The sequence below is a fragment of the Vicia villosa genome, linkage group LG1 (assembly GCF_029867415.1).
Source record: "Vicia villosa cultivar HV-30 ecotype Madison, WI linkage group LG1, Vvil1.0, whole genome shotgun sequence".
In the NCBI taxonomy this organism is placed as follows: Eukaryota; Viridiplantae; Streptophyta; class Magnoliopsida; order Fabales; family Fabaceae; genus Vicia; species Vicia villosa.
In genome coordinates this window covers 94,768,354-94,780,471 of record NC_081180.1, presented here as the reverse complement: position 1 = coordinate 94,780,471, position 12,118 = coordinate 94,768,354, and the positions used below count along the sequence as shown (strand labels likewise).

At 32.2% G+C, this 12,118-nt stretch overlaps 1 protein-coding gene across 1 annotated transcript in view; it reads right to left on the bottom strand.

Moving 5' to 3' along the window:
* LOC131643591 (heavy metal-associated isoprenylated plant protein 39-like) overlaps positions 1-9,269 on the bottom strand; it is a 41,407-nt gene extending 32,138 nt beyond the window's left edge. Inside the window, exons 1-2 of the mRNA XM_058913848.1 lie at positions 9,052-9,269; positions 8,406-8,897 (exon numbers count right to left, since the gene is read on the bottom strand). Coding sequence (XP_058769831.1) covers positions 8,502-8,897; positions 9,052-9,057 — 402 coding nt within the window. The 5' untranslated portion in view covers positions 9,058-9,269 and the 3' untranslated portion in view covers positions 8,406-8,501. The remainder of the gene's footprint in view (positions 1-8,405; positions 8,898-9,051) is intronic.
* Positions 9,270-12,118: the final 2,849 nt, after the last annotated feature.

The following is a 12,118-nucleotide window of genomic DNA, read 5'->3' as shown; positions in this document are numbered from 1 at the left end:
ATTTTTTGTCCCTTTCTAGTGTTGGACCTTCATACTTTTTAGCCTTTGGACCGGTTCAAAAGAGGAATAATTTTAAATAACGCGTTGAAATAAATCATATAGTACTAACTAGACCATTGTCATTGTCACAAAGAAGTGTCAAATTAATTAATGTGTACAAAGTTCAAAGGCAGAATATTATATGAAAATTATCATTCTTCTGGTAAATGTTTATATAAAAAGTTCAAACAGATCAGATTGCTTTCACACGCAATAATCAAAACAGATGAGTTTCTTCTATCTTAATAATGAGTTTTATTTTATATTCAGACATAAAAATGTAGTAGTAATCTCTGCAATTTTTTATCTATAAAAAAAAGTTTATACCATACAACTTGCACCTTATTTGATTAAAGATGGATTTTTGGAGGATACATAAACTTGCTTTTATTATATAATATGAAATTTATAATAAAATAATGTTAATGTAAAATTATAATTTCAACTGAGTTAGACCATTTACAAAAATTATGATATATTTTAGAGTTAAATTAATTTTTGATCCCTATAAATATTATAATATTTGAGGCTCCTTATGTTCCAAAGAAGCATGACTAATTCCCCAATGCAAAGTTGTCTGTTTCCTTCACACCACATAAAGCTTACAATAAGCTCCTCCTAATCCTTTTAAACTTTTATTAAAAGTTCGTTAGTAATTTATCATATTTAAGCATCCAAATGAAACACCTCACCCGGTCTTAGACTTTCATTTTCCGAATGTTTTTCCAACTACTACCAATGGTTTCATCTTTCCTTACCATGCTTACATACATAATTTGTAATTTCTAATTTGTAATTAATAATTTATAGTTATTTAAATCTCTGTAACCGCCAAATTTTGTAATTAAGTATAAATTTTTTTAAATTCTTCACTAAATAATTCTATAACTGATTTCCAAAATATATATATCAATCAAATAACTTTAATTATATTATTTATTTAATTGACATTATAATAATAATAATTATAATAATAATAATATTAATAATAATAATAATAATAATAATAATAATAATAATAATAAGGTTTAAACTATACGAAATTATTTATATAAAAAATTTAATTTAATTTTATCACTTTAAATTAACACATTTATGTCACAAAAAATTCTCACTATCTCCGATTATTGACTTTATTTTAAAATTTTATCTTATCCCGTTAATTCTCACATTTTGTAACATCATTTCTTCTAATTATTTTTTTAATTTTTATTTATAGAGGTCTTTTTTTAGTACATTCTAATGTAAAATATTCTACCACATGTTTTTGCTTTTGTCAATTAAAAAGCGAAAAATTAAGATTTAAATATATTATGACAAAGACTTTTATAAATTTATGATATTTTTATAATATAATTTTCATAGCTAAATTTTGATATTATCATATAAAATTAAATATGATTATTAGAATTCTCTTATATTTCTTAATTGACATTCATTTTTTAAAATTTTCTTCCTTAACTTTTCATTATATTGCACGTGTCAAACTTCTTACATTTTTGGAAGAAAAATATCTCCTCTATCTCTTAATTGACATTCACTATTTTTTTTCTTTAACTATTCATTTAATTGTCCGTTTCAAATTTTTATAACTTTAATTCTCACAAAATATTCAGTTTTATTTCTCATATCATAAATAGAAAAAATTGACATTCACTATTTTTTTCTTTAACTATTCATTTAATTGTCCGTTTCAAATTTTTATAACTTTAATTCTCACAAAATATTCAGTTTTATTTCTCATATCATAAATAGAAAATGACAGCTCATAACTTCTCATATCAAAAATAGAAAATGACAGCTCATAACATTAATGATAATATAATAAAACACTAATAAAATGCCAAGTCTCTTTGTATTCCTCCACATATATATATATATATATATATATATATATATATATATATATAACCTCACTTAATCTCATATTCATATGCATTGTCTACTGCATATTTCACAGACTTACCATTTTATATGATTTTTTTTATCATGTATGCTACTGATACAACTTCAACAAGTAAGTTGTTTTTTTTGTTTTTTCCTAATGTTTTTTAAATTAGTGTATTTTAAAGGTAAATTTGTAAGTAAGTTTATCTTATTATTAAATTTCATATTCAATTATTATATTTTCATGTAAAATAGATTATATGTTTTTGTTGATCAGATGTAAATGAGTTTATTATTGAAGTAAATCTAATTGAGAAGATCATACATACAAATGTTGATATCAAGTCCCTCAATATTTAAAGAATCAAAGACACATAGATTACAAATTGTGTAAGCTTAAACAATATTTGTCTACTTTTTATTCGGATACATCTCTTTGTCCAAATCGACTATTGGAGATCTAAGTGATGTTATGGGAGATTTAGATCATCAACCATTAAAGAGTTGATAACAAAAGAAGAAGGATATTATGTATATTAATAATTTCTATTATACTATAGTAAATTAATAGTAGTAAACATGCTTATATTATTAAATTATTTGAGAGATTTTTATTCACTTTTTAAATTGATGTTATTGAACATGTGTCATATATTATGAAATTGTATTAAAAAATCTTTTACTCTAATTATGACTATTTTGAAAATATTGATTCAATATTACGTTATTTTAAAAAAAAACATTAATTAAAAAAATCTCACAACCGTTTTTTTAATATTCTATACACTCTTATATTATTATTTACTTATAATTTTGAAATTCTTAAATGTATCTACTATGCTATTAAACAGAAAATAAATTTACTAATAATAATCATATATATTTAGTACCAATAGAGAGACAAAAGTTATTTATTTGATATGATTTTTAATTGAATATACTTTTTTTTATAAATAATATAATATATTTTATTTTAATAATATATAATAATAAAATATAATAATCAATTCCATTCAGTTAATTTTTAAATATTTTTTAATTGAGTTATATTTTATTTTAATATTTAATACTCAAATCATTTTTTCATTTTTTGAATAAAAATGATTGGTCATAAGATTAATATATTACAGATTCTAAATATAGATTATTTAGAAATACATTCGTCTCTTACAATTCTCCTATACATTTTTAACTATTATAATTGCATATTATAATCGACACTTTAATAATATAGTATCAGATATTTTTTAACACATTATTTTCAATAATCAAATAATTTTATATTTTAAATTTTAATTTTATGGTTGCCTAAATCAATTTAAATTCTCATAGCATTAGGAGAATTTTTGAGGTTGAGTGAAATATAAATTTCAAAAAAAATATTTTTAAATAAATTGTTTTTTTTCATATATCAATGAAAAAGAATGTTCTAATCATTATAATTTATAAAAAAAAAAAAAAAAAAAAGTAATACATTTTAACATTATTATTTTTGTTTCCGCCTCTTATACCACTTTTGTTATCATTTATCCTCACTGTTTTAATATCGAATACGATTTTTTCTTCTTTTATTATAGAAGCAAGCAAATCTTTAATCATATACATGTAAAGCTATTTTAATCATAAAAAATATGGACGTTTTTCTCAAGCCATAATTTTTATTTTTATTTCTCCAACAAATAATAAAGTTAATTTTCATAATTATACATATCAAAATTATTATTTTATTATATATAATTATGTACAAACCATATACAATTATTTATATAAAAAAAATTATAAAAAATCAAGTAAACCAAAATAATTTATTTTCCTATCATAAAATTTTTATTTAAATACATTCTAATTAATCCCGTGCAATGCACGGGTTTATTAGCTAGTTAGTTATTAATATTAGGAGTTAATTAGCATTTTCTATCTCTAAATCTATTAAAATATAGGGTTAAATATAAATATTGCATTTTCATTTTTAGCCCCTCATGAGTTTTGACAACGGTTTTAGCTGATTTTAGCAACGGTTTTTTCATAAAAACCGTTGCCTAAAAACAGGGAGTGAATTGGATTTTTTTTCTCTATAGATTTGACTGCTTGGGTTGATTTTAAATGTGAGAAAGCAATAGTTGAGTTAGTTTTTGGCCGGTTGGTTGTCGTAGTTTATGGTTTTGGTGTAACATGGAGATGCATGACGTGAATTATCATAGACATTTGTTTTCGGAAATCTATGTTCAAAGAATAGTGGAAGAGTATGGGGAAGCTATGAAGAACAATGTCATTGTTGCTCGTGGTGATAAATTATTTGTGGTTATGGTTGGAGGGAAACCTCTAGAAGGAAATTGGGTCAAGCTTAATACAGATGGAGCTTGTATTGTAGGAAGAGCGTCAGGATGTAGAGGTATTATTCGAGATATGCATGGTGATTATAAGAGATATTTTTCAAAATATATTGGGGAATGCAGTGCCCTTAGAGCGAAATTATGCAGAATATATGAAAGGATATTCCTCATGAAGAAATTAGGTTTTCAAAAAGTAGAGTTGAAAATTGATTCCTAAATCATTGTCAAAATGCTTGAAACAGGCAAAGTAAAAATTATGGGTGGAGTTTCGATGGTCAATCAAATTTTACTTCTCATGGAGAGGAATGAAGACGTGGAGGTTATACATTCCTATAGAAAAGCGAAGAAAAGTTTCATATCCTAGACCCGACGACTCCAAAGATGGTTTGGGACAAACTGAAGAGCCAATTATGTCAAAGATGTTGATGAATAAATTATTCGCGAAGCTGCGACTATACTGTTTGAAGATGTTGGAAGGATTTGATTTAAAATATTTCAATGTCTTCAACAACATAATCACCTATCTGTGAGGCTTGTAGTGAAGTTTCATGACAAAGATAAGGCAATTATCTTGCTCTAGCCTTTACCCGGCTCTTATGATTTGGTGACAACTCTTACATATAGGAAAAACAATATCACTCTTGATTTGATTGGTTGTACACTTTTGTCTTATTCTTAAAGGAGACAACGTGTATAGGAACAAATTCAAGGTGACAGTCTATTTGTGAAAGGGGGTCAAGATCGTGGACAAAACAAGGTTAATGGAGATTATGGAAACAAGAGGTCTAAATATAGAAATCGTGAAACAATTGAGTGTTATAGTTGCAAATTGATCAGTCATTGGAAGATGGACTATTCAAATCAAACAAAAAATATGGTTCATCTAGTTCTACAAATGTGGTTCAAACTAATGATTATGGCAATGAAGTAGATATACTATGTGTTTCATCCAACAAATGCACATAAGTGTGGATTCTTGACTTTGGTTGTGCTTACCACATGGCGATGCATCAGGAATGGTTCTCTACATTCAGATCGGTAATTTTGGATTTGTTTATCTTGGTGGTGATAAAGCATGTACTATCACTAAAACGAAACAATTTAAAATTGCTATGGACGATGGTGATGGCGAATATTGAACAAACTCACATATATTTCAGAGTTGAGGAAGAATTTGATTTCCTTAATACTCTATAGGAAAATATTTTCTCCTACAAGCAACATGAGGGAGCATTTATGTTTGGGCATTTCTTTATAAGCAACACTTGTGAAAGACACGCCACATATTTATCACATATTTACTTAAAACCTTAAGATAATATGTGTATTGTGGATTCTAATCTCTACTTTTTTTAATTAATGAGAGATTTCGCGATAACATGATGTACCGTATAATTGGCCTAAACTCAAATTGTACTTGTAATTTCTATGATTTTCATGTAGCCGCTATAGAAAGTCTTGAAGAGAATTTGAATTTCAAGATGAAAAGTGGAGAATGTTGTCTATCTATGTAAGATAAAAAGTAACACATGTACTCTACATCAATTAATTTGTTTATAAGAAAATAATAATACTCGACGCCACTGGCCTAGACTTTTGCATACGAACACCCCTTTGGAGAGGAGGAAATCAAAACGGCAATATGGAGTTGTGACGGTTCTAAGAGTCCGGGCCCGGACGGTTATTCCCTTTCGTTTTTCAAGAGAGGATGGTCTTTTCTAAAACACGATTTGGTGGCTTGCTTTAGAGATTTCCACTCGGGGGCAGTTCTTTCTAAATCCATAACGTCATCTTTCTTGGCTTTGATTCCTAAATTGGATAATCTGTTGGAGCTTGACGACTATAGACCAATTTGCTTGGTTGGGAGCATTTACAAGATATTGTCAAAACTATTGGCGGGTAGAATCAAAAGCATTATTGGAAAGGTCATATCTCCAAGCCAAAGCGCTTTCGTTCCAGGTAGGCAATTACTAGACGGGGTATTGGTGGCCAATGAGTTGGTGGATTTCGCGACCAAGGAAAATAATAGTTGTTTTCTTTTCAAGGTCGACTTCGAGAAAGCCTATGATAAGGTAAGTTGGTTGTTTCTTCGTTTTATGCTCTTATCCATGGGGTTCGGGGAGAAGTGGATGAAGTGGATGGAAGCGTTGATTTTTGTGAGCAATATGTCGGTGTTGGTGAATGGTAGTGCGACGAGGGAGTTTAAAGTGGAGAGGGGGTTGAGACAAGGAGATTCGATCTCTCCATTTCTTTTCGTCATTGTGGCGGAAGGATTAAAGGGTTTGATCAACAAGGCGGTGGTGAATGGCTCTTATGCAAGATTTTATTTCAATAGAAATTGCTTTGTAGACGTCTTACAATTTGCCGACGATACGCTTTTAGTGGGAGACGGTAGTTGGAATCACCTTTGGGCCATTAAAACGGTTCTAAGGGGGTTTGAGCTAATTTCGGGGCTTGGTATCAACTTCCATAAAAGCAAACTTATCAGCATAAACATCAATTCAAATTTCATGGAAGTGGCTACGACGTTTTTAGCTTGCAAACGAGAACACAAGGAGTTTTTGTTCCTCGGTATTCCTATTGGTAGTAATCCTAGGAGGATTGCCACTTGGAACTCGCTTTTGAGGAAAATCAAGAAGAGGTTGGCTAATTGGAAAGGAAGATTTCTAAGCTTTGGAGGTAGAATAACGCTTCTAAAGTCGGTTCTTGGTAGCTTGGCGATATTCATGTTATCTTTTTACAAGGCTCCAAAGTTTGTCGTAAAGGAGATAAAGAAAATTCAGAGCAATTTCTTGTGGGGCAAAACGGAAGAGAAAAGAAGCATTCATTGGGCGAGTTGGGATACGGTATGTTCAGCGGTAAAAAATGGGGGATTGGGATTAAGAAGGATAGAGGACTTTAATGTGGCGCTCCTATGTAAATGGAAATGGAGGATTCTAGCGGAACCGGATTCGGTTTGGCACAGCGTTTTGAAAGCTAGATACGGAGACTTAGCGCTTTCGGTGACTTTCGGAGGACGAAGAGGCAAGGGGAATGGTTCTTTTTCTTCTTGGTGGGATGACATCCTTAAGCTAGAAAAATTCATTGAGAAGGATTTCTTTAACTATTACTGTAGGCATACAGTAGGCAATGACTTCGGTGTATCTTTCTGGAGGTCCTTTTGGTTGGAAGCATGAATCCTCATGGATCTTTTTCCTGTGCAGTTTTATGTCTCCAAATTACAAGACGTATCCATAGCGGGAATGGGCGGATGGAACAATGGTATTTGGCATTGGGGAGATTTCGGTGTTGAGATAGAAGCAGTCGATAGTGCTGATTGCGTTAATGAGCTGCTGCGTATGAAGATCTTGCTGCGCCATCAACAGCCGGCCCACAACAGCAGGAACGTTGTGGCGTGGCTCAAAGAGCCTGACAGCTGTTTCTCAGTCAGCAGCTGCCACAAGAATATTTGCGATACTCGTGTGCGGTATGGTCCGAAGGAAAAATACGATTCTGTCTTAGTGAATGTGTGGAGGTTAGAGGTTCCCGTCAAGATCAAAGCTTTCGGTTGGAAATGTTTTACCAACATTCTTCCAACAAAAGTCTTACATTATTATAGAGGTATCATTTCTTCTAATAACTCTTGTGTTTTTGTGGCCGGAACAGGGAAACTTCGCTTCATTCCATCTTGCATTACCACGCCGTGGATTTGGTTTGGAAAGATGTCGCCGCGTGGATTGGAACGATTATAAAGCGTGAAATTTTAAAGAAAGTTTCTCGAAATGGGCGTCGTTTTGCAAGCTTTCGGAAGTTAGGAGAGATAAGGAGGGAGTGGTGTGGCTGGCTACTTGTTGGTTTATTTGGTTGACTAGAAACGAGATAGTGTTCCGAGGAGATACGTGGAACATATCGGATATCGTGTGGGGAATCAAGACGTTGTCTTGGAGATGGGCTTTCATAGGAAAAATTAGGCAATCCAATTGCAATTTTTACGAATTTAGTAAAAATCCTTTGTTTTACTTATCGTAGCTTTCAATTGGCGTGTAATTTTTCTTCTCGAGTTAGTGCTTGGTTTCTTTGTAGCTCTATGGAGAACTCTTGTTCCCTTATTAATGGATTCTTGCTTTTTTTTTTAAAAAAAAAAACAGTTGTCAATAGTATAATCACCTCATATTATAATCAATATACTACTTTTACAAACAAAAAGAAATAAATATACAATTACTTTTCTATTAACTTTTTATCAAACATAATACACAAAATTTAGATGATAACACAGCTATTAGGATCCTCTTCCACGCTAACAGCACCGTAATAAGGATTGTATTGTGGCTTCATTTGATGATTATAATAACCATGTGTTCCATAAAATATGAAAGGGTTAATCACATTTTCTTTTGCTGAATCTTTCTTATCATCTTCCTTCTTCTTAGGTTCATCTTTCTTTTCTTCTTTAGCTGGTCCAACAGAAATGATTTCAGCGTGACAAAACTTCCTTAGCTTAGCCACTACTTTTACAGGATCAATATCTCCTATTAGTGTTAATTTCTTGTCTTTCATGTCCACTGAAACTGATTCAACACCTGAAAGGCCAGAGACTGCTTTCATAGCTTTTTGCTTGATTTTGTCTTCATGTATATCCAACTTTAACACTACTTTCTGTCACACAAAAATTAACTAGTTATTAGGACAAAGCAAAGATTGAAAATTCAGTCTTGAAATTTTAAACAAGAAAAGAAAATTCACCAATTATATTTTAGCTGTGATAAAGAAAATAGAAGAGTACGGTAATCAGGGTAAAGAACCAACTAACCATCATTGTTATGGAAGCTTGTGATATGTGAGAGGAGAGCTATAAGGTAGAACAATTATTGATGCAAAATGGAATAGAATTTAGAGATGCTGTGAAGATATGAAGTGAAGAAGTAATTGTTGGAGGGTTTTTATAGTAATGAAAGAAGAGTGATTGATGACAAAGGAAGGGTCAACGAAAGCAAGTCAAGACAAATAGTGTGTGGTTTTCTACGAAACTTAAGCAGCAGATATAAAGGACATTTTTCCAATATAGTTCCTTCGTGGAACACTGGAACCTACATATACCAAATTCAGGTGAGATATTTAATATTTTAGATATGACTCGTTCTCTGGTGGACCTAATTAACTGGGTTTTACTTAAAAGGCTTAAATGTAGATTCTTATTTTGATAATTTTCATTTTAATTTTCTACTTTACAGTTTAGTTTTTTGGAAGTCTATTTTATAATTTGTGAATTTTTTTTTAGAAGTGGCAATCATTGATTAGAACATAATTAGTATTTTTCAGTTCCACTAATATCTATAATTTAATAAATAATTTATTAAAATATTTAAATTGATATATGTTGAAGTGAAATTCAAATTTGACATATTTTAGATTTGCATTTCAATTTAATTTGAGTTGCATTTAAATTTGGTATATTGTATAAATATTGAAGTTAGTTTCAATTCGTTGTAGTATGAGAATTCATAATTTCAGTTTTCAATTTGAGGTAGAAAGTAAGTTACAGTTTCTCTCTCTTTCTCTTTCTCTCACTTCTTTCATCTTCATCTTCAATCTTATACACCAATAATTGATATCTAGAGCTCTAGTTAGATTCATAGGAAAACATGGGTGTACGTGAGGTGTGTGTGATTGATTTTATTTCTTGAATTCGCGTTGAATTTACAATCGAAATCAGAAGAGAATCACATTTTGTGATTCTGCGCGATTGGGAAACACGATTGTTGGTGCAATCTAAGTGAATTTGCACAAGAACGAGACGAACGACGGAAATGATAGCTTGAAGCATTTGATGGAAAGAACTGTAATCAGTGGATGGTTCAGATGCGTGTGTTACATAAGTTTAGTATTCTCCCGATTTAATTTATTAATTTTTTTGGTAATGGCATTTGAGTTGATTGAAATAGTATGTTATTGATGTAAACATTGCTGGGTAAATTTGATTAATTGAACTTACATAAGATGTAATATGAAATTATTCATGCAAATTGTCGATATTACAAAGGAATGCACAATTAGTCGGATAATTACGTATTTAGAAAACTGACAATAATATACAGGATGTTAATTAGAAGGAGAAATAATCTTTAAAATATGTTGAAAATAAAATGTCATGTGATGAGGGGCACCACAATCAAAGATCCAAGCACTCTTTGACTAAGTATCAATAAAATTAGAGAATTTCTTTATTGACCCCAGCAAAATTTTCAAGTTGCCCCTGCTTCGGAGATGTATCTCCGAAGTATTTTTTTTTAAAATTTTTTCCAGACTTCGGAAGTGCACTTCCGAAAACACCAAATGGGGGGTGTTTTCGGAGATGCACTTCTGAAAACACCTTTTTCACATTTTTGGGGGTTTTCGGAAATGCACTTCCGAATTATGCAGAAATTGTGTGTTTTTTTTAATGTTTTTCTTAACACTCCTGGATTTTTAATTAAACGAAAACGCCGAATAAAATAAACGACATATCAACATAAAATACTAATATAATAATACAATCCGAATAATATATACAAACCGAATAAAATAGTAATAGTGTGTGAAATACAAGCCGAATACAAGAAAAATAATCTGGAACCCCTACTGTGTATGCCTAACCCTCTCTCCCTGGGACCTCCTCTGCCTCCTATATGCTGCCGCACGGCCCGCATCGCTGACCATCCTCTTCACCACGGCGACTGCCTCTGGACCGCCCTGATCAATGATACTTCGCTCCAACGCGTCCCGCCCAAGCATCTCTATCCGCTGACATATCGGCAGGAGATCCATGGCATGGTCATCCTCGGCCTACTGGTTCTCCATAATCTCCTCGTATGCTGGCCTAGGAGCGTCGGGAGCGTCGGCTGTCATCAGAGGATGTGACACCCGATAGAACCATGTGACGTACCCCTCTATACAATGCCAGTCATGGGTGGCCTGCATGCGACGATACTCCTCCGGGACCACATGACGCTCCCAGTCTGCAAATATGGCAGTGAGCTCCACTCAGGTAACTGTATCGGGAGCAACCTAAAACGGTGACCTCGGTATCATCTGCACATGTCCAAACTGCCGCATGCACCGCTCAGGGAGATACCTCACCATAGTGTTGGTCCCGCATGCCAACCAGCCAAAATATAACGCGATGCGGTCAAAGGCGACAACAGGAGTGTAGTCACTGAATGGCCTCCAACGAATGTCATCGTGAGTTGTGCGGTCGAGGTACCCACGATATGGTCCCACTGCATTGTTCCCCCTTTGGAGAACATATTGGGCGGCGCTGGGCATGGCGTCCTCGTACGCAGGATCAATGGCGAAGCCGTGGATGCGGGGGAAGTAGGAGATGATCCAGCCCTAAAACATAAACACGATAATGTATTAAAAATAAATACGAACCATAAATAAATGTGAAACAATTAAAATGAAACGTATCGTCAGGAGTGTGGCAGATCCGGTCAACTGTCTGGTCCTCTAGTTGGAGGCCTCATTCAGCTTCTGGTATAGGTATACCAGAATAGCTGACCCCCAGTTCCACTGGTGAATGGTAGTCAAGTCCATGATGTAGCGGAGGTAGGTCATGTAACACCCCAAATCTACCCGATAATTTATACGGAAAATCAGAGTTTAAAATTTAAAACATACAATCATTTGGGATATCACATATTCGTCATTCAAAACAATTACGGCTTAATTGCCTTAACATAGATACATAGCACAAGAATTTAAAGCGACAATTAAGTCATTACTCAAAAATCACTTTGCTCAAATTAAACAATTAACTCGCAGCGGAATCAACAAACTTCATGAATATTCAAATAACGTCGTAGCATTTTTGCACGGTAACTTTAAGTTACAATTTAAAT